We start from the raw sequence: 23,302 nt of genomic DNA on the forward strand, positions 1-23,302 counted from the left end.
AAAAATGCTGCATATTAAAGATATGACATGTTAACAATGAAAAAAAAAAAATCATTTCAAAAGATTTTTCTTACACTTTATGTCGTATAAAAGCTTTAAACAAAAAACTGTCTTTCAATTTAATAAAAAGAAGCGTCTTTTTAAAAGTGAAGAAAAAGCCTTTTTGAATGATTTTTTTTTTTTTTTTTTTTTTTATTTCATTGTAAACATGTCATATCTTTAATATGCAGCATTTTTCATGTCATTTCAATGTAAAAAAATGTATTGATTTCTCAAATTTCTTTAAAATTATAGGTAATTTTAATTTTTAAATTCTCTCAAATTTAAACAAATAATTATAAAAATCATAATCCCATGTAGAAATCTGCATGCTCTGACATTCGCGGGATAAGGACCCAAAAATAATTGCAGCAAATCTACATCATTCGAGCTAGCTAGGGGGAACATTGACGGTCCACATGGACAACTGTTTTCCTTTTGACCGTTCATCCTCAACATCTCTATCTCTCAAATTAAGATTAAAAATGAGATTCGCTTATTTGACTAGGTAAGTCTCGTATGTAATGTCTCACAATTATCTATCCTAAATCCTAATCTCTTGCACATATCGGTTCTACAAAGTTCACGTACATCTAGTAAAATCAAAAGTAAGGGTGTAAAATCGGCTAACTATAACTGGTCGGTAATCAGTTACTGATAATTGGGTAACCGTCCCTATCAAAGCGGTTACTTGTTTTAAAAAATTTGAAACAGGATATATATATATATATATATATACAAAATTAAGATAATAAAATTTAGGATTTTACACTTTCACTTATATTTCGATTTAGGCCAACATATTAGGCAAAAAAAAAGGTTGAAACGATTTTTTAAAGAGCTAAAAAAGGTCTAAATTAAGCCCAAAAGACCCATTTTTTTTTTAATTTTTTAAATAATCGCCAAAGTAGCTATTCTCTAACATATTCTTTATTCTACTATTTATTTTGTGTGAAAGAGAATGCGAAAGAAAGAGGGAGAGAGAGAGTGTGTGAAAGAATGAAAGGAAGAGAGAGAAAATAATAAAAAACTATTTTTATTTTTATTTTTGACATGTTCACACAAGAGATATAGGATTCAAACTAGTGATTTCCGCTTCATAAGATGTGGTCCCTAGCCAATTGAGTTATCTCTTATGCACCAATAAAAAACTATTTGGCCTCGTTTGGTTTGCGGAATGGCTATTCCATTAGGAAAATGAATAGTCATTCCTAGGAATAGAAGGTGGCGGAATGGAATGGTTATTCCTAATCTTTAGTTTGGTAAGAATACATAAATTTTAATTGGAATTCAATCAAAATTACTAAAAAAACCCCACATTTTTTTAAAAAAAAAAATAAAAGAAAGAAAACCCATGGGTGGCGGACCACCCACTGATTCGCTTCGGGGGTGGCCGCACCACCCCCGACTCCATATATTGGCTGGCCGGCCAGCTTGTTAAGAGTTTGGTTTTTTTTTTTTTTTTTTTTTTTTAAATATAAATAAATGCTTTTTTCTGGAAAATATTGCATTTACCCCAAGGAATAGGTATTCCTCTTCCTTTACGAAGAGATATTCCAATGGGAATACCTATTCCAAGGAATAGGCCCCTACCAAACAAAAGAATGACTATTCCATAAGAATTGCCATTCCATTCTAGGGGTCTATTCTGCGTCCCAAACGAAGCCAAATGTAGTGTAAATAGTGACTAGACTTTTCTACTTATTTACTATTCACACTAGAAGAAAAAAATATATTCTGCCTATCCTGTTTAGGGTTGGCAATTCGGGTTCACGAGGTCGGGTTTGTGTCAACCCGACCGACCTGATTACATAAACGGGTATGACACGGACCCGACCCGATTATTTAATCGGGGTTGTGACACGCGACCCGAACACGATCCGATAAACACGACTAATAATTGTGTCACCCGTTTACCCAACCCAAGAAAATGCATATTCCTAACGTTTTTAGAGCGAAAGTAACATCATAGAATACACGGGGCCTTCCCTTTCCAGATAACTCAATTGGATTAGCAACCAAGAGTTTTGTATCAGGGCCCCGATTGACGATAATAACCCATAACGGATGAAGCATCTCCTCCTTCAAGTGAGAACACAATGCAATCTGACTTTCTGGATCCACAATCTACTAACTGTGCTAAGCAAAGAGTCAAAGAGAGGGGGAAAAATCCGGATGGTTGGCGGTCGAGCGTGCGGAATACGGGAGGGCGGCGACGCGGTATGCGAGAGGGCGGCGTGCTGGCGAGCGGGCGGGCGGGCTACTGGGCAGTGGGCTAGCCGGCTAGGGTTCGACGGTTCACAGAACAGAATGGGCAAAATCATGTTTGATAGTGATTTGGGCATTTGGGGCTTTGGGCATCCCGATTCCTGCATCCGGCATTTCCATTTTTTTTATTTTTTTTTTAAAATTTTTTAATACAACGGGGTCAGAATCGGGTTGACCCGAACCCGATTGTATAAAACTCATATCCGATTTTCCCGTGTCGTGTTCGTGTCGGGTTCGTGGGTCGTGTCAAAAATTGACAACTCTAATCCTGTTAGAGATTAAAAAAAAAAGGCTTATAATAGCCAAATTTGATTATTATAAGTTATTTGCCTAATATGTTGGAAATGAGCAAGAATCTAGTCCGCGGCGAGTTTACAATATTTAGTCTCGTCTCAATCACTAACAACTTGTAAAGGCGATTGCATAGGCGCTACGATCCTTCTGTTGTGACGAACCCTCTCCGGAGTCTGATGTTCCCACCAACTCTCTCCTAGACTATGCCACCTGACCCAACAACAAACACGAACCATTCCACTGGGAACTCTGCGAGAGAGAGAGAGAGAGAGGAGACTCTGATTAAACCAAGCCGAATAGCTCCAAAGCGGTGGCGAACTCCGAAGTTGAAAGTTTGCGTTACAGGTGAATATACGACTAAGAAGGATAATGATAGGAATAAGGATGGTGGTGGAGGAGTTGGGGGACGCTTTTCATTTCGTTTGCTCAGTAGAATTCTGGAGAATGGCAGTGTTTTGGACACTCTCTCTCCTCATCTCCTACTGTCACCTCTTGTTTGCTCCCAATTCTAAGTCCTACCCACGTTGCGCCCCTGCAACCTCTTCTATCAATATCAAGCCCGTCTGCATTATCACCGGCGTAATCTCTCATCTTTAAATTTTATTGCCCATTAGAAATTTAATCCAGATTGTTCTTTTGTTGGTCTGATTGGTTTTGTCATTTGTTGTAGGCCACATCTGGGTTGGGTGCGGCCACTGCCTATGCACTTTCAAAGCAAGGTTTCTGCGTTGTTCTTGGTACACCCCAAAGTTTGACACTTTAAACGGGTGTCCAAACATATTTTTTGTTTTTATGTTTTGACACTGTAAAAGGATACACGAATAATAGTTGCTTTTTAGATCATGAAAGAAACATTTTGTTCTGTTTTAATGAAAAATTTTGTATAGCTGAAATTCGTTTTGGCTGCAGTTGGACGGTCCTCCCATTTGTTATCGAAGGTACAGCCTTTTATTATAAGTTTAGTGTTGGGCATGCCTTCTCCATTTTAAGCCTATTCTTATATTTGCTCTCACTCTTTCTGGGACAGACGGTGGGAGAGATAAAAAGTTGGAATAGGGATGCCCATCTCAAACATTTTGAGGTTGACATATCATCCTTCCAGTCAATATTGAACTTTAAGGGCTCCCTTAAGCAGTGGCTTTCAGATTCAAATATGCATTCTTCAATTCAATTATTGATTAACAATGCTGGGATACTAGCAACATCATGTAGACTCACGGCTGAAGGCTATGATCAGTAAATTTCTTTACTCACGACCTTTTTCTTTAAAAAGAATATATTAATGGAATTTGTTATTATCCTGAAACAAATTTCCATTGTTCATGATAAACCCGTGCAGGCAGAACATATTCCACCAAGTTGTATGAGTTTAAGCTTGCTGTTGATTTGTATAATTTGATCTAACTTGCGTAAGTTGCTTGGTGACCTTGGCACCTCTAAATATAACAGTACCATGCTCATTTAAACTTGAACCTCATGGAGAGACCCACAAGATTGTGTAGACGTCTTTTTTGTACTTTCTTTTAGGACTTTTATCTTCAGTATCATATCTTTTTCTATTCTGCAAAATTTGTGTTTGTCTGTGGTACATGTTCAGCTGATTTTGGCTTTACATACATTTTGATCTCATCACAAATGATTGAATTAAATGTCTTATTCATTCCAGGATGATGGCTACGAATTACATTGGTGCATTCTGTCTGACCAAACTTTTACTACCACTTCTCACAAACAGCCCTGTTCCTTCCCGGATTGTGAATGTTTCATCATTTACGCATCGATCTGGTAAATTGGTTCTTGGTTATGTATGTCAAACATTTTTCAGTGAATACTCAGTGGTGATTTTGGTCTGTACACCTGTAATTGCTTTCTGTGTTCTACTTGCTCAACATTGATTCTATGCCGACGCCATAACTTTGTCTCTAACTCTGAAATTTCTGTTCGTTTGTGATAGATACAATCTGCCTTCATGGTGGCCTAAGTTGAAAATGGGGAGGCAAAAAGTTAAAGAAAGAGAATTGTAAATGAATGTTGGTCCCCAAATTTTGTTTTCCTGACATTTTGATGTGGCAAAGAGGCCATCAGGCTTAGGTTGTAAAGTTTCATCCATATAGTGAACCAATGTATTTGCTTGCACGCTGACATCTGACTGCTGTGCTGCTCGTAAACGGAAAAAGAAAAAGTGCACGTTGATTAGATCGATCAAGCTAAGATATCCTATGATGAGGGTGGTTGTAATATTACATTTTCCGCATGATGATTGATTTGTTTAATACGTTATAGGTTCTGAAGTATTCCACCTAGTTGAATATCAACATGAGTATATAGTTAGAAAAGCGGAAAGCCATAATTGCATCTACTAACAGACTATTGACAAAATTCATCAATTCTTTTTTCTTCAGTTTTTAATATGCAGGTTGACAAGGAAACTATTTCTGGGAAGTGCTTTATAAGATCAAAACGATATCCATATGCTCATATTTATGAAAATTCCAAATGTAAGATGTAATTGTTCCATTAGGTATATCAAATTACCTTTTATCTCAATCCTAACAAGCAGCATGTCATTTTCTGATGTAGTATGCCTACTGCTGTTCTCCTATGAGTTTCACCGACAGCTTGATTTGATGGAAAAATCTCATCAGGTCTCTGTCATGTATGTGATTACAAACTTCTTCTTCATTCTTTCAATCTTGTGGGGCTTTGAACGTATAATACCTATTGAATATGCTATTATCACTAAACTTCCTTGAGTGTAATAATCTGAATGCATCTTTGACCTTTTCTGTGCTTCATGCATTAAAACTAGGGTTTTTCTCTCTAGATTTGTCTTGTAGACAGAACTTATTGTCTGTCATTCTCTTACCATGCACAAATTTTTTCTTTTCAAGGAAAGTTTTAATCATCTGCCATATTTAATTATTTATAGCTTTACTCAAATGCTGTTATCCATTATGCTTCATCAAGATCTTCTTATTAACAGTTATTTTTGCTTCTTGTTTGTTTTCTCATTTTGTTTGATTTGAAGTGCTGTGGATCCTGGAACAGTAGAAACCAAGATTATGCGGGAAGTTCCTTCATGCCTTTCCGGTGTAGCGTTTATAGTCTTGAAACTTCTGGGCCTTTTGCAATCTCCTGAAAAAGGCATCAACTCTATTCTTGATGCAGCCCTTGCCCCACCAGTGAGTTTAACTCGGTCTAATTATTCATATCTTCTTGAATTGAATGCTGACACTCTCCAATAAAAAATAGAGTTTGTTATTAATTGTGTCTTTTTAACTTAATCAAAGCTGTTGTGCCTACCATCTCATGTGTCAGTCCAAATTCCAATGCCAATATTTGTGTTAGCAATTTAATTGTGCTCCCAAACAATAGCCATCGACAGCATTTGGCAAGTTATGGTGTAATGGTGATGCAGCTTTAAAGGAGCACTCTTCTAACTATATTTTCTTGAAGTTTGCAGATGCTTTTCCTCTTTAGGAAGATTAAGCGACTTATGCTCTAATAGAGCTAGCACACCTCCTTTTTTTTTTTTCATTTTACTAAAGTTGAAAAGGGACATTTTTGGTTCAAGATGTTTAAAACTACTTGGTGTTTAACTTATATCTTGAATGGTACACAGCAAATAGGTTACTGAGCACTGATGTAATGACCTCTAGGAGTCATTCTTTCTTCTTGAAGCTATTCCCAAACGCACCCCTTTTGTGTTTAGTGTTTAGTGTGAGTGTGCATGAATCCATTTTATTCCATTAGTATTTACTGAGATGAGAGATCTAAATAAGATTGGCGGATGAGTGGCTGGTCAAGCCCTTTTGTTATTATATCCTTGAAGATTTCAATTACTCTGCATGTTCCCTTGAGTCGGTTTAGTCAGTGAGTTGCTAGAAGCTCTCAATTGAGTGCTGACATTATTTTCATTTGCTGAGAATGAGGAATCTTTGAGTTGGGTATGATTCTTCATTTCTCCTTGCATGTGTTAGAAACACTTTGCTGAACTACATTGAAATTGGATTTTGGTGTACTGTTGTTCACTTTCTGAAGAAAGAAAATCTAAATAATGTATTCCAAGTAAATTTGTTGATTACTGAGTTAATTAGTTTATTTCTGTTTCAGGACATATCTGGAGTATACTTTTTTGGTGGAAAGGGTAGAACTCTCAACTCTTCTGCACTGTCGCACAACACTAAACTTGCACAGGAACTTTGGAACACTTCATGTGATTTGTTTTTGCAGTCACAGTTTTTTGTTAAGGAACTTTGTTAAGGATTGCGGTAGGGAGGAATTTTCGGATTCTCTTCGTCAACCGAAAGAACAGAGAAAGATTGTGCATCTGAAATGGTGGCAGTTAGCTTATCCTTGAGATGTGTTCTCACTTAGGTTGCTTCATGGATGCTTTGATAAATGAAGATCTGTAATTGGAACTTGTTTACATATATAAGCCTTAGTGAAATCCTTGAGAGCTTTTCAGGAATCATGGTTCTTTAAAAGCAAGGCTGACAGAAGAAACGTGCAACACAGCAATGGAAGCCAAAGAGGGACATTGTCTTTGGGACAGGTTTGTGTTGCCTGTGGATAAAGTCAAGAAGCAAGAGGGAGGTGGAGTCCATTATGTCCATATTAATAAAAAGTTTTGGGATATAAGTTTCGCCAGCAAATCTGAAAAATGCTGGTGTTAGAGTTCATTTGCATGCCATCTCTTATGTTGTAGCAAAATTCAAATGAATGAGCTTGTTATCCACCCTTTCCAGGGATTTTAGATGTATTTTATACCAGGAATCGTCCTTTTTATCAGCAGGTTAATAAAAGGTTTTTAAAATGCTTGTAAAAATTTCATGCATTTTAGACGTATTCGTTTAATAAACTGAATTTAAGAAATTTCTTTGCTCTAGTTTGGAGAAGAACTATCTTATTTATTTTTTTTTTTTTGGCCAAATAAAAGAGCAAACTTAATTAAACAGGGATCGATTTATTCGAAAATGATGAATAGGGAGTGTCTTAGGCTGGGTTTGATAAATGGTTGTTTTGTGGAATTTTTATTTGAATGGTAGTAAGAAGTGATTGAGGTGATATAAAGTATAAAAAAATTTAGAACTGTTTTATAGAAAAGTAAAAAAGTTTTGTTTTATGTGGATATATTTTTTTAATAGTAATAAAAAAATAATTGACGTAATATAGAAAGTGAAAAAAAAAAATAGAATGTTTTGGAGTTAACTTTTTTGACAGAAGTGAAAAAAAAAAAAAGGAAAAAAAAAAGAGAGAGAGAGTAAAGGGTTGTAAAAAAAAAAAAAATAATAGAGGGAGAGTAGAGGTTTGCCAAACAACCCCTTAATTTTCTGGAATAATTTCATAGAAGAATTCTGAAAATATTTATTTTATGGGAAAACTACAATTTACCCCCTTGATATATCCACCATATGGCGATTTGGCTCTCAATGTTTAAAAATCGTTAGATGACCTCCTAATGTTAACAACGTGTGGCACTTAAAACTTTTCGTCCACTTATCTATCTTTTTGGACAGAAAAAAGGCCACGTGTCTGGGAGTTAAAAGGTTACATGCAATGCACGTGGCCTTTTTTCCGTCCAAAAAGACAGATAAGTGGACGGAAGATTTTAAGTGCTACACGTTAACATTAGGATGTTATCTACCAAATATTGGGGGCCAAATCGCAATATGATGGATATATAAGGGGATAAAGTGTAACTTTTCCTTATTTTATCGATCTCCATACAAAATAATCGAATTGTGGTGAAGTCCACGTGAGTAACACGTGCGCCTACTCATGAGTTATGAATGAAGGGTTTCAAGTTGTACCCTGTCCCTCTGCGAGCCCGTGGCGTGGTGATAGTTAAAAGCCGAAACCCCAAGTAGGAGAAGCATAAGCAGTGGCGAGCGGAATCGGTAGAACTCAGCAGCAGAGGAGAGTAGCGTAGACGTGGTTGGGAGGTGGTGGAGCTTCTTGGAGTGGAGGTATCGGCACAATGATTGCTGTTCGTACGTTCGTGAGGCATTTCTCGCGAAAGCGCGCGGAGGATCTTAGGAAAATCAGCCCGAATGTGACACCTCGAGAGGCCTCTTCCGTTGCTCAAGACCTCTACCACGTCATCAAGCGACGCGGCCCTCTCCCCGTCTCCAAAACTTGGATTCACGCCCAGGTTCCGCTTTTTTCTTTCTTTGTCATTTAGCTATTTCGAATCGTGTTTTGAATAATACGAACCTTTGTTTCATGTTAATCATAAATGTATATTTTGATATTAGACTTAATTTAAGTATCAATATTTTGATCTGTATATCAGATATTAACAATCCAGAAATAGACTTATAGATACAGAGATATCTCACACAAACTAATTTGTCATCAATTTACAATAAAAAGATCAAATCAAAATTCATCAATTTTTTGTTATTATTAGGTTTAGTTAGACAAAATAAAGTAAATGCAATAGAATCACCACATTTTTGTCTTTGTGGCCCCATCCACAAGCTTAGACAATCCAATCTTAAGCTATATAACTTTTTCACGAAACATTAAACATGTCTAAGTTTTCCCTCAATGTCATAATCTAGGGAAGCGTTAGCCACATCTTTACTATACTCAAAAGGCTAGTTGTTTAACAAATCTCAGTAGAACTCATCTACTTGCAGGGGAAAGGTGCTTAAAAGCTTATATATACATTGTTAAAATTATACTTAATCGATGTGAGACATTTAGGACTGTAGCATACTACTACTCTGTGTAGCCAACGTACCAATGAGTCAATGACCTATCATTTCTAGTGGGTGCCTTCTCAGACCTTATCTTCTACAAGTAGCAGCCTTCCCCAGGTCACCCCCTCCGTAGCTCAGCCACAAAGCAGCAACTCATTTAATGTCATACTCGACAAGCAGCATTCAATCTGATACTCGACATGATAGCTGCTTTGATACCAGATATAACAAACCTCAAGTAGAATTCACTCTTAAAAGTTGGCTTGTAAGGGAAGGGCATTCAATAGTTTATATATACATAGTTAAGATTGCACTTAACTGATGTGGGACACTTATGATCGTAACAAGTTGAAGCTATGATTAGGGCTTCCTAAAATCCATCGCATGAAGCATTTCCATCAGGTCTAAGGTTCGAACCCATTTAGGTACAAACAATTCCTTGAGGCTAGCTTATAGGCAAAGCTGGAGTAGTACCTGATTTGGCGATTCGTGTGGAGGGAGTGCTTTGTACGGATCCGAGGTTTATCCAACAGGGGTGGGTATATGACGTGAGGAGTTCCTCATAATTAAAAAAAAAAAAAAGAAGAAGAAGAAGAAGGAGGCAAAAATCTAGGCCCTTGTGGTTAAGGGAGGGCAATAAGTACACAGAGTTTTTTCATAAAATGGCTTACTCCAACAAAAGAAAGAACTCTATTGATTCCTCTAGGCCCTTGTGGTTAAGGGAGGGCAATAAGTACACAGAGTTTTTTCATAGAATGGCTTACTCCAACAAAAGAAAGAACTCTATTGATTCCTTGTTGATTGATGGTACAATTTCTACCAACCAATCGGAGATTTGCGAGCACATGGTTCAGTTTTATAAAAAGCTGTACACCGAGCAGTTCAGTTAGAGGCCTTTGGTGGACAGTCTTTTCCTTGATTCTATTGATGAGGTTGAGGCTAGTTGGTTGGAAAGAAATTTTGAGGAATGGAAGGTGTTGGAGGTAGTGAAAGCCATGAGTGGGAACAAGGCGCCAGGCCCTGACGGTTACTCTATGGCGTTCTTCCAAGCTTCTTGGGTTGTTTTAAAAGAGGGCATCATGAAGGTTTTTCGTGACTTCCATACTAGATGTAAGTTTGAGAGAAACCTTCATGCTATGTTCATCGCCCTCATCCCGAAGATTCCAACGGTTGTTGACCCAAGGATTTTCCCCCAATCAGTCTTGTGGGTGGAATTTAGAAAATTATTGCAAAGATTCTAGCAAACAAGCTTAAGATGGTATGGACAAGATTATTTCTAAGTCACAATGCGTTCATTCGAGGTAGGCATATCCTAAATCCCATTCTTATTATCAATGAATGCTTTGGTATTAGATTGAGATCTGAAGAACCAGGTGTTATTTGCAAAATGGACTTAGAAAAAGCATATGATCATGTTAATTGGGGTTTTTTGTTGTATGTGTTGAGAAGGTGCAGGTTTCGGGGGAAATGGTGCTCTTGGATAGCTCATTGTATTTCTTCGTTGTGTTTCCCGGTTTTGTTGAGCAACACCCCCATAAGTTTTTTAGTAGCTCTCGTGGCTTGAAACAAAAGGACCTTCTGTCTCCTCTGCTGTTTGTCATTGTGATGGAGGCGTTGGGTAGGATGATTTTTGCTGCAGTGATTGGTGGTTTGTTGTCTGGCTTAATTGTGGTGACATGGATTGATATCTCTCATCTTTTGTTTGTTGATAATACTTTTTTGATTTTCTGTGGGGCTGACCCAAATCATCTACATGGGCTAGGCAAAGAGTTCAAATATCACCTAGTTAGTTGGTCTAAGGTTTGTTCGCTGATCTCTGAGGGAGGGTTGGGGCTTCGGAACTTGTTGATGTTCAACCGTGCTCTCCTAGGTAAACGACTATGGCGTTATGCGCTTGAGAGGAAAGCTTTGTAGAAAGTGGTGGTGGACTCTAAATTTGGTAATTCATGGGGGGAATGGTGTTCTAATGAGCCTTTTAAGGCATAAGGGGTGGGGTTATGGAAGAATATTAGGCAGGGTTGGGGAAAGTTTTCAAGTCATACCAAATTTGAGGTGGGAGATGGCTCTAAGATTAGATTATGGCATGATCTGTGGTGTGGAGATTCGGCCCTTAAAGAAGCCTTTATAGATTGGTATTACTTGCGCAAAGGATACTTGCGGCTCAAATGGAACTTTCTGGTGGTTCTATTTAGTGGAATGTAAGCTTTGCCAGAGCGGCTTATGATTGGGAGGTGGATTTCTTTGTCTCGTTCTTTAGAGTGTTGTATTAAGTAAGAGTGAGTCGGGAAAGTGAAGACAAGTTGTGGTGGGTCCCCTTCAAAAGATGGTTGTTTGATGTTAAATCTTTTTACAATATCTTGGGCTGTAGTGATGGCTTCCGTTTCCCTTGGAAGAGTGTGTGGCAAACTAAGAGCTTGTTTTGGAAATAGGCTTTTTGTTTCCAAAACAGGAAACGTGTTTAAACCGGTTTTCAATCCGTTTGGTGTGTTGTTTTTAAAACAAAAACCATGAAAACAAAAAACATAATAAACAAGTTTTTAGGAAACAGGTTAGACCTGTTTCCTAAATCTCAAAACTTGTTTCCTTTGCTACAGTAGAAAACCAATCTCAAAAGTTTCTCATTTAAGTGCACAATAGCCTAGCCATGGTTCGAGTTGTGGGATCCTCTTTTTGGATCCTTCTTAATCTCCATCTTCACGGTATCTTCACGCATCACTTCTGCGTCTTTACTCCTTCAACAATTTTTTAGAACGACTTTACTCCTCCATGGCTCCATCCTCAAAAAATTCAAGCTTGTTGAAACCCAAAAAACAAACGGCTATGTAAACCCATGCCCCTGCCTACTGCTTTATTAGCTCATAAGCAACCAATAAGGTAGCACAAAAACCATGCTAAAACCCTCAATTTCAGTGTGTGTGTGAGAGAGAGAGAGAGAGAGATGTTTGGGAGGCTAGAGCATTTCTGAAGAGGATCAAGGCTTCGAATGGGACATACAATCTCAGGAAAACGACGCTGCCTATGGTTTTGCCCGAGCACCCCACCCTATTCTTCGCTTCCCAAATAGCAACCAAATGCTTCAGATCTTTGCCCAAGGTTCTATTTCTTCTTCTTCTTTCTTAGTTTTCTCAACTCCTAAAACTAAAGTGTAACATTTAACGTTGTAGAGCTCCAAGTTCTGATGAATTTGGAATTGAATGGTTGTGGAAATCAAATTGTTATCGATATGTCTCTCCCCAAAGTGAATTGATCAAGCCAAGAATCTCTGAGTTTACCCACCTCCTCACTCGGTTTTTTTTAATACTTATAGGGATTTTTTTTTTTTTTTTTTTTTTTTTTTTTTTTTTTTTTGTTGTATCCATCTCTCTCAATCGAATATTTTTATAGGATTTCTTTGTACCCTATTCTTTTAATCAAACATTTGTAAAATTTCTTTTCTTCAACCTAATTCTCTTAATCAGACATGTCTTGGATTTCATTAGTCCTAATTCTCTTAGTCATTTTTTTTTTCTAGAGAAATGTTTCTCAAAATATAATATGTTTTGTTGACTGTATGTATTCCTCTTTCTTTTCACTTTGCGGAGGCTTAATTAGAAAATTGTTAAAATGATGTTTGTATAATTGGTCCAAGGGAAGTGAAATAGGAGATTCATGACTTCCGCTTCATGAGGTATTGTCACAGTCGATTGAACTACCTCAGTTTAGAGAAATCGCAATCTTGCAATTCTTGTTTTTTTTTTTTTTTTTCCTCCCTTGCAGCTTGAAAGCACACACACACGTAGTTATGCATCTAATTTGTTGTGGGATCTTCTGTGAACATGATGAGAAAGAATTATACATGCAATTTTCAGGGTCATTATATGCCATCTTTCAGAAATTTGTCCACCTTGGCATCAACTGGCATGGATTGTCGGGAGGGAGTAAAGTTGCTAGTAACTGGGGGTTCCCGTGCTCAGAAAATGGTCGGGATATGGCTTTTTGGCTCTGCTGCATGGGTGTTTAGTATGGTGGTACTCGGTGGTGTTACAAGACTGACACGCTCTGGCCTTTCCATGACTGATTGGAAATTTACTGGCGGCCTCCCTCCTCTATCAGATGAGGATTGGTTGCATGAGTTTGAGAAATATAAACAATCCCCTGAATATAAGCGGTAAGTACAAGCAACATTACATTTGTTTATAGCATTAAAATAGTTTAGTGTCACTAAGAATTTTTACTTATATGCTCTTGACATAAACTTGTATTGAAAGTCCTCCTTGAAGTTTCCTAATGCTTGGTTATAAAATTTTCGATACATCGTTGATTTCTGGTCGTGGAAAAGAAAAAGAGAAAGAAATAAGAAGACAATATGCTCCAAAGGATAATTGTTTATTGGAGATGATAAACTTGGTAATTATTTGACTCTGCAATTTTACTTTATCAGTTGGACAAAGTTTATTGGATTCCTTGTGTATATAATTGAATTATATAATTGAAGTTACAACATCATCTCGGATTGGAGTAGAAGCTCTTTTGGATTTAATGGTATTTCCTTGGTTTTTGACCTCATGTAGTGTAAACAAAGGGATGAGTATTGAAGACTTCAAATTCATATATTTGATGGAATATGCACATCGTATGTGGGGAAGGACATTGGGTCTTATGTTTGCTTTGCCTTTTTCATATTTCCTTCGCAAGGGATATATTACTTTACAACTTGGACTGAGACTTTCTGCTCTTTTTGCCCTTGGTGCTGGGCAGGGTTTAATTGGCTGGTGGATGGTTAAAAGTGGTTTGGAGGTTAGAAAATTTTAATCTTCTGTCAATTTGCTTACAAATTTCTTAAAATTGTAAAGTTTGTAATCTCTCCTTTCTCCATAGGAGCCAGCATCTGAATATGCCCAGCCAAGAGTAAGCCCTTACCGTCTTGCAGCTCATCTTACCTCAGCATTTGCTATTTATTGTGGCCTTTTTTGGACTGGTCTTTCTGTTGTTATGCCTGAACCACCTGCTGAATCAGTAGCTTGGGTTCGCGGAGCAGCAAAAGTAAAGAGATTTGCCCTTCCTGTTAGCTTACTCGTAGCCATTACTGCTGTCTCTGGAGCATTTGTTGCTGGAAATGATGCTGTATGTAATTGTGTTTTATTCTTGTCTTGCTTTCCATCGTTCACAATGAACTACTAGATGATTTGCCATGTATACTCACATGCTAAAATTGCTAGGGGCATGCATATAATACTTTTCCAAAGATGGGTGATACATGGATACCAGAAGACGTTTTTGACATGAAGCCATTGATTCGAAATTTCTTTGAGAATACATCAACTGTGCAGGTATTTATTCTAGGCTAAGACAACATTTTAAAATAAGTGATTGTTTTCTAAACTTTACCTGAACCTCTAAACTATGCCCTCATTTACAACGCAAGTGTGAATAGTAATGCATTTTTAAATTGTAGAATATCTATTTATATAGCATGAGCTCCTTCAAAACTTGATGAAATGTCTTTGTGTTATAATTCAAAGCTTCACATTTAAAATAATATTTTCTTGATCATTTATACCTAATACTTCAAATAAAAAATTCTAATAAAATGTTCTTCCACTTTTGAAGCTTGACCATCGGATCCTTGCAACTGCGACATTAATTTCAATTGGCACTTTATGGTGGTCAACAAGGAAGTTGGACATACATCCAGCAGTTAAATCTTTGATAGGAAGCACTGTTGGCATGGCTTCCCTCCAGGTAATTGCTTGCTATAATTCTTTCTTATTTTTCCTACTCTCTTTTATCTTGTATAGTTTTTTTCTTCTACAAAAAGATGGTCATAGTTTTCTAAATGCCCATTTATTTCACGAGTAGAACCATGGTAGTTTAGTGTTATAGTCAGTAATATGCTCTTTTAGAGTACTAGATGTTTGCTCATTCTATAATCATTGCAGGTTACCTTAGGAATATCAACACTTCTGTCTTATGTACCTGTTTCACTCGGCACTGCACATCAGGCAGGGGCCTTAACTCTTTTGACACTCATGATGTTGCTCAATCACACTGTGAGGAGGCCGTCGATGTCCCTTCTCAAATCTCTGCCTCAAGTCGCAAAGACAACCTAGATATTTTTTTGCTTCATTGTTTGTAACAAGGATTGGTCATATTAATTGGATGCAACAATTTTTTCATATATGGGCCTTATTAATTTGCAGCCTTAACAGCAATGATAAGCATTGATCTTATTGTACTTTTGTAATTGAGTGGTCAACAAACACTTATATATAATTCATCATCGTGCAGGTTTATTAGGCAAGTTTATCCAAAAAAAAAATGGGACACACACGATGGTAGGAATGGTTGTGGCCTGCAGATCATATTTTAAATGTTAAGTTCTTAGTTCTTTACTATCTCCACTCACTCATTACATTTTATTCATATTCTTCATGCACGAAAGTAAAAAGTTTGGTTACTAAAAATGACCTCTTGTTGGCCACCCGAATAGAGCATACATCATGAATAGTTTTTAACAAAAAGAGTGTGAAAGCGTTTTGCTTTGAACACCTTAATAATTACAATATACTATTTTCATTCAGGCTATTAAGTCTAATGACATTTAAATTTAACAAAATTCTATTTGGAAATCACCCAATAAATAGAAAAAACAAAAATTATATAGAAATGTTAAACAATTTTCTATTTTCTTCTTAAGTGAAAACTGTTTTGAAAACAATTGTCCAAATTCTTTAGGTACTGTTTTTGAGTTTCAAAAACTGCTTTTGAAAATAGTTTGTCAAACATTTTTTTAATAATAAAAAAAAGGTTTTTTTGTTTATATTCTCGAAAACAATTCAAAAAAAACAAAAACTGAAACTGAACGAGCTATTTTACCGGTTATGATCCACTGTGACATGAGTGTTTCTTTCAGATTTCGTGTGTTTAACATCTTTCGTGCATCATGATTGCTGTCAAAAACTTATTTGCTAATAATATGTTAGGCTTTAATTTGTACGCTCCCCAATTTGCCTCTTCCCCTTTACTATGTATTTAGATCCAGTCTGTTGATTATCATGCATGCTCTTATGGGATTTAGAATGAAAAAAATTTGATCATCACATAATTAAATGCTCTTTTTGTATTTTATCACTCATGGTGTGTCGTACGTCGAACCTCTCTTGAAACTTGAAAGTATCCTCCAAGAACTATTGGCCATATTTTCAACTCTAAAAGTGATTTCCAAATCTTGGTTATATTTATGAAGTATTGGATATATTTTTGGAATGCCATGTAACAGAGGCTTTAGTTCTTTGACTCTCAGGTAGCCTAGGCCTCCTTGTACAGAATCATCCATTCTCCTCCATCCTAGGGATGTAAAGGAGGAGAGGATGAGGTACACAAAAGGACTATTTCTTGACTCTTGTGCGGTTATCATTATTCATTTTCCCTGCTTGCAATGTGGGATTCAGCCACGGCCACAGGGATCTAAACTCTAAAGGGATTTCCTTTTGCAAAGTGGTATTCACCCCAAAAATGGGCGATGGCAAGACAACGTAATGTTACATGTCTATAGAGCTAATAGATTTTGGCTACAGACTTTAATGCTTATTGGTGGGTTAAAAGTTTATCCTAAACTCAAGGATGTCACTGCCTACGTTAGGTTAGGAGTGCAGTTGGCTTGCAGTGAGGACTTTAACTTAGGTGGATTTGGCTTTTTACCTCACTCACTTTCACTCGAGATTTCCTGTTAAAAAATAAATGGACCAGATTACTTCAACTGAAAAATGTTTGAAGTTTTCTACAACGACGACTCGAGGCCCTCACATAAAATTAGTTGATCTTACATCCTACTGATTGATTCTAATTAAAAAGAACAGTCAAATTCTCAAATGCTGAATTAATATGCCACTATGTATACATATATTAAATGATGAATTAAACAAAAAATTATTTGACATTTTGAAGTCCAATGAGAGGAATTTAGGAAATGGAGAGGAACCTTTTTATTTATGCTCCTTTTGTTTCGGCGTAAAATGATTTTTGGAAAATGATTTCGGTATTTTCCAGTGTTTGGTAGGGGCGAAAATAATGGTCAATCAGAAAATGATTTCTGTTTTACCAAAAATGCTTAATAAATTTCGAAAAATAATTTACGTTTTTTAAAAGCGTAAATCATTTTTCGTAGACGGTAGATGCAGTCAATTCTCTTTTAAACAACGCAGTCGACCTTTACGTGAAGCAGTTAATTATCGCCGGATTCCAACAAGCCAAATCCCGACACCGGTCGATGCCGGAATCCGGCAACATCCAGCAACCGTCGCCGGATTCCGACCAGACTGCCCTAAATCTGGCCGGAGCGGCCGGATCTCCAGCTATCTGGCCAGGATATTGGCTGAGCGGGGATCCTAGACAGATCCGGCCGAATCTCAGGCCAGTCCGACCGGATCTCCGAGATATTGGTTGGATTCGGCCTGTATCTGGCCAGAACGGCCGAATCCTCCCAGAATGGCAGGATCCCAACCACCTGGCCGGAATTTGGCCAGGACGGCCGGCTTCCGGTCAACTGGCCGGGATCCAACTGTTTTGTGCCGGATTCCGGCAAAGATCGCCAGAATTCGGCACAAATGGTCAGATTCCGACCATTTTTGTCGGAATTTGAATGTGTCAAATATAAAAAAATATATATATATTTTTATATTAACATTTTTTATTTTGCGAATAAAATTTAATTTTTTTAAATTAATATGATTAAATTAAAATATAAAACATATTTATAATTTTTCGTACACGCCAAATACCGAAAAATTATTTTGACGAAAAATATTTTTCTGAAAAATTACTTTCCTGAAAAAATTTTACGACATAAACCATTTTACACTGAAACAAACTGAACATTAGTGTAAAAGTGAAGGTGTAGTTTTTTCACATTTTATAAAAATGTGAAAAGACAATTATGCCTTCACTGTTACACAAAATGGAGATAATCATCTCCATTTCAAATAGAGAGAATCCTTGATCTTGCCCCAGAATTGAAGAAGGCACGAACGATTCAAACTCAATTGATCTATAAATAAGGAGACTAATGGTGCGTTTGAGATTACGATTTTATAGACAATAAGTACGATTTTAAATCAAATCGTAGAATATAAATTGTTTGAAAATTGCAGTTTTAAAAATTACGATTTCAAAACGCAAAATATCTGCATTTTCAAATTGCAGGGAAGTGTGCTTTTTTAAAAACGCAAAATTTTAAAAATTAATTTATTATTTTAAAATTTAAACTATAATTTTATTAAATATTTAACTGTAATTTTAAATTACTTTTTTAAATCACACATTTTATTCACTCTTTTCAAAATCGTAAACCTAAACTAACCTAAAAGGAGAGGCTTATTAGCTTGTCTTACGTGGGTCGAACTCTGGAGTCTGGAGTACTTTCCCGAGTATCGATCTCTCACCCGGTCTCTGCGGATCCTTCATCAAACCTGGTGAGCCATCACAATCTCATCTCTCCTCGTCTTTTTATCTGTACTGTCTTGAAGTTCACAAAGTGAGAGATAAAAAGCTTTCTGGAATCACATTTACACTGCTCTACCCTAGATTTTAAGCTTTCTGTTTGACAATTGATCTCTCTCCTTTTCTTCATTTTTTTTTTTTTTTTTTTTTTTTATTGTCTTTGCGTTACCTAGAATAATTATCCATTGTTGGAGACTTGGAGTGTATGTTTGGAAACACAGACGCAATATCATTTCATGTATTTCAGCTTTCAGAAGGCCAAAATAGTTGTGCTCTTTACGAGTGGAGTATGCTACCCACAAAAAGAAACTCCGTTTGATGCGCTGTAGTTCGTTGCAGTTTGAAAGAGTACTGGAATTGCTGCTACCTCCGAAAGCTACCTTTCCAATATCAAAGGAATAAAAATTTAGATTTTTCATCTTTCCCCTTAGAATGGCCCCATTTTTTTTTTTTTTTTTTTTTTTTTTTTTTTATCATAACTGATATTGAATTCCATTGCATAAAGAGATTACGATTTTTTAATTTGAATAAACCCTTGTTTTGTCAAAGGTAGGAGCCTCAGTTTCTTGCCAGCTCGGGCTATAATTTGACTGCTTACAGGCTATGCACATGACATGTCTTATTTCATTTCTCTAGTAATATAAGGAAGGAGCCAACATTTGCACTGTTACATCTCTTCTGCTAGAACATCAATTTCTTGAATTTATTAAATGTTGAAATGGGAATGGTTTATAACCTTGATGGATTTCTTTCCCCAAGTATATTTTCCTTGGGCGAAACTCATGTTTGATGTTTTATGGCAAATCAGTCAACAATGAGCTCCTTGAGTGCAAATGATGACTGCCTTGGATGGGCTGCAAGAGATGTATCTGGAGTTTTATCACCTTACAACTTCAGCCGTAGGTGTGTTTAGTTAATCTCTTTTTCGGGAAAAGAAGATTATAGAACTTGTCTTTTCAAGGAAAGAAAACAATAAAAAGCCTTATGTTTATATGCATTATTCATTAAGGGTGAATTTGGGTGCCCCTGAATTTGATTAAATTATATCAACATACGAATCCATCATCTTAAATGGCGCCTTGAAAAATGAAGCCATCACTGTAATGGATGGGATAAGTAATTTCTGTTTCATGAAATGCCCTACTTCAAAGTTCTTGTCATGATGGTCATGATTCTGAATCCCCAATTCAAAATTTCTGATTTATTTATTGAAAGTATAGAAATGTGATTGGAGCCATTAATTAAATTTCATGGGGGCAACCAAATGAGCCCCAAGTGTGTGTTCTCATTTCAACTCTTTTCAATGTGTCTATGCACTAGTATCAAAATTTCTACTCTTTTTTTTTTTTGGCCTTTTCTCAGATACCAAATGGGTTATTTCATTTTTGAAGAAAAAGAATAGAATTTCTACTTTGATGGTCGTTTGAGCATGCCTTGCAGGTCCTATACTCTTGTTTATGCTTTTGTTTTGCTTAAAAATTCTTCCTAAGTAAGTTGTTTAGCCTATGTCTGGTCCTATAATGTCCTCTAACACATCTATTGATGGTCACGTTCATTTATCGATACAAATAATGAAGTAGAACATATAATACTTATGGAATTGTATATGATAGATTATAAGCTGGCACTTGATGTGATGATTTCTTTCTTGAAGTACAACCCTAAAAGAAATAAAGGAAAAGACCAATTGCGCTTGAAAGAACATAGATAATGTTCTACTTATATGTCATTTTATTTTGTTGATGTGTATTTTATTCTCTTGGATGTTCATAATGGGAATAATTGGAACAATTTACTCACTGAAATTATAGAAATTTTTGCCAGAAATTCCAGATATCGATTTCCCATATAATTAGTTGACAATAATGATCCTATACATGATTTGTATATGATTTTTAGAACTGTGATTAAAAAATAATTGAAACTTGGATCACGAATTTGTTTTTGATTGATTTTGTGCTGTTTTTATAGGATATTCTGATTAACTTGAGAAACTTTATTCAGGGTTCTTGAAAGTGATGATGTTTCAATAAATATCACACACTGTGGAGTTTGTTACGCTGATGTAGCTTGGACGAGGAATAAACTTGGGGATTCGAAGTATCCTTTAGTGCCTGGGTAAGTGGACTAAATTGTATACTATGAGTAGTCTTAGAGTTCCTTGAACTAATATATCTGTAATTGCAAACCAGACATGAGATTGTTGGAATTGTGAAAGAGGTTGGTTCCAATGTTCACCGCTTCAAAGTTGGCGACCATGTTGGAGTAGGAACCTATGTAAACTCATGCAGGGATTGTGAGTATTGCAATGATGGACAAGAAGTTGTTTGTGCCAAAGGATCAGTTTTCACTTTTAATGGTGTGGATGCGGATGGTACTATTACCAAAGGAGGATATTCCAGTTACATTGTTGTCCATGAAAGGCAAGTATTCTCTCATGCTAAACTATGTTCTCTTCCTTTATTTTATTTAAATATAGATTGCAATTGCAGAAGGAAATGCGCCCCCACTGTACACTGCTGAATGTCTGAAGCTATTTCTCACATTTGCTTAGTTTTTACATTTGAACCTTATAACCTCATGCACTTGCAAAATAAGAAGTGTCTAAGTTCATACTAATTGGAGATGATGTGACTGTGTGGAAGTTATGTGCCAACTCATTTGATCATTTATTCCACGGAGGTGCTGCATGAAGGGGATTGATTTTGGTGGTGTAACGCCTGGGGCTTCCCAGGAGGCCTAAGCCTTTGGCAGTATCGCCAATGACTGAACATAAGCTATAAGCCACATAGGTGGCTGAGTTTATAAAACATTTCCATTATCATACACAGCTCTCTCTCTCTCTCTCTCTCTCTCTCCACTTCCAATTTTTTTTTGATAAGTTCTCTCCACTTCCAATAATTTGACATATCATATTCTTATACATTGTTTCTACTCTTGCTTTGTCATTTACTTGGTATTAGAGCTTTTGATGAAGGAAATCAAGGACGGCTGCTCAGCATCAATATATAGATCTTGCTGATGGTTGGGTTTTTAGAACCTGCATCTATATTCTGCATGCTATTGGGAAAAGGATACAATTGTCCTTGTTAAGGATTTAGAGCAGTCAACAAGCAACCATACTTTATACCACAACTTAGAGCTTTTTGATTTTATAATACGACGTCATAATTTTGACCTATTGACTTGATAATCAGGAAATTGGGCAAGTTGTTACCAGAGATTGAGAATGTCAGTTTTGATCTTGAATATACAGGTACTGCTTCAGGATACCTGACAACTATCCATTGGCTTCAGCGGCCCCTTTGCTTTGTGCTGGAATTACAGTGTATGCTCCCATGGTGCGTCACAAGATGAACCAACCTGGTAAATCTCTAGGAGTGATTGGGCTTGGAGGTCTTGGTCACATGGCAGTGAAGTTTGGGAAGGCTTTTGGGTTGAATGTGACAGTTCTCAGCACTAGCTTATCCAAGAAAAAGGAAGCCCTGAGTTTGCTTGGTGCAGACAGATTTGTGGTTTCATCTGACCAGGAGCAGATGAAGGTAGAATTATGTGTGCTTGTTATAAAGCATCTGTTTCTCTGTTCACACAAGCAGATTTGAAATCGATGACCTATCCTAACTGTTGTTGGATTGATGGTTGTCATGTTGTTTGCAGGCCCTGAATAAATCTTTTGACTTCATAATTGACACAGCATCTGGTGATCACCCATTTGATCCCTATATGTCGCTGTTGAAGATTTCTGGTGTTCTAGTCCTGGTGGGGTTCCCAAGTGAAGTCAAATTCAGCCCTGCAAGCCTAATTTTGGGTACTTACGATAGTTTCTTAGATTTGAAGAGCTTCATGAAATTTACTCTTTTAGTTAGAACGTGTTACCTTTGTAAGTTAAACACAGAGTGTACTGAACTGCATGCGTTGAACTTCTGGCAGGTTTGAGAACCATTTCCGGTAGCGTAACAGGTGGTACAAAAGTGACACAAGAAATGATAGACTACTGTGCTGCTCAAAATATTTACCCAAACATAGAAGTAATTCCAATTCAGTATGCAAATGAAGCTCTCGAGAGGCTAATAAAGAAAGATGTGAAGTACCGGTTTGTGATTGATATCGAGAACTCCCTGAAATGAAACTGCTGAAGAAACGAGGAATTCCTCTTCTCAACATGTATATTCTTAATTTTCTGCATATTAAGGTATTGGATCAGATATTGAAACTCAAAAGCATGTGTAAGTAGGTAACTTGCCTGAAATAAGTGGATGGGTTGTGGAGTGGTGTTTTAAGAAAGGGTTTAATAGAAATAGAAGTATGGACTTCTAAATATAGTTCTTTTCTATTGTTGTCATGTGCTTGGCAAGTGTTATTCTGCACTGGACTTCTAAATGTAGTTTTGTAATTTATGCTCCGTTTGTTTCGGTGTAAAATGGTTTTCGTCGTAAAATAGTTTCGGAGAAGTCATTTTTCAGAAAAATATTTTCTGTCGAAATCATTTTTCGGTGTTTGGCGCGTACGGAAAATTA

At 36.6% G+C, this 23,302-nt stretch overlaps 3 protein-coding genes across 5 annotated transcripts; all 3 read left to right on the top strand.

The window, feature by feature from the left end:
- Positions 1–2,662: 2,662 nt before the first annotated feature.
- On the top strand, positions 2,663–7,445 carry LOC133851775 (uncharacterized). 2 transcript variants are annotated; one of them, XM_062288349.1, is made up of 9 exons: positions 2,663–3,180; positions 3,272–3,338; positions 3,511–3,539; positions 3,629–3,837; positions 4,268–4,386; positions 5,004–5,099; positions 5,182–5,257; positions 5,630–5,783; positions 6,715–7,445. In XM_062288349.1, exons 1-9 carry the CDS (start codon positions 2,971–2,973, stop codon positions 6,862–6,864), a joined length of 1,110 nt encoding a protein of 369 aa, XP_062144333.1. In that variant the 5' UTR covers positions 2,663–2,970; the 3' UTR covers positions 6,865–7,445. The 2 variants fall into 2 exon arrangements, with proteins under 2 accessions (XP_062144333.1, XP_062144335.1); XM_062288351.1 differs by having other exon boundaries at positions 3,272–3,320.
- Positions 7,446–8,406: 961 nt separating this feature from the next.
- On the top strand, positions 8,407–15,526 carry LOC133851774 (cytochrome c oxidase assembly protein COX15-like). The gene is made up of 7 exons (XM_062288348.1): positions 8,407–8,755; positions 13,157–13,455; positions 13,859–14,084; positions 14,166–14,411; positions 14,507–14,617; positions 14,898–15,029; positions 15,227–15,526. The coding sequence occupies exons 1-7, from the start codon at positions 8,582–8,584 to the stop codon at positions 15,395–15,397; spliced, it is 1,359 nt and encodes a 452-aa protein (XP_062144332.1). The 5' UTR covers positions 8,407–8,581; the 3' UTR covers positions 15,398–15,526.
- A 3,114-nt stretch (positions 15,527–18,640) lies between these two features.
- On the top strand, positions 18,641–23,127 carry LOC133852321 (probable cinnamyl alcohol dehydrogenase 1). 2 transcript variants are annotated; one of them, XM_062289062.1, is made up of 7 exons: positions 18,641–18,757; positions 19,594–19,688; positions 20,790–20,903; positions 20,978–21,208; positions 22,042–22,327; positions 22,443–22,593; positions 22,716–23,127. In XM_062289062.1, exons 2-7 carry the CDS (start codon positions 19,600–19,602, stop codon positions 22,910–22,912), a joined length of 1,068 nt encoding a protein of 355 aa, XP_062145046.1. In that variant the 5' UTR covers positions 18,641–18,757; positions 19,594–19,599; the 3' UTR covers positions 22,913–23,127. The 2 variants fall into 2 exon arrangements, with proteins under 2 accessions (XP_062145046.1, XP_062145044.1); XM_062289060.1 differs by lacking the exon at positions 18,641–18,757 and having other exon boundaries at positions 19,582–19,688.
- Positions 23,128–23,302: the final 175 nt, after the last annotated feature.

The sequence above is a fragment of the Alnus glutinosa genome, chromosome 12 (assembly GCF_958979055.1).
Source record: "Alnus glutinosa chromosome 12, dhAlnGlut1.1, whole genome shotgun sequence".
Taxonomy (NCBI): domain Eukaryota; kingdom Viridiplantae; phylum Streptophyta; class Magnoliopsida; order Fagales; family Betulaceae; genus Alnus; species Alnus glutinosa.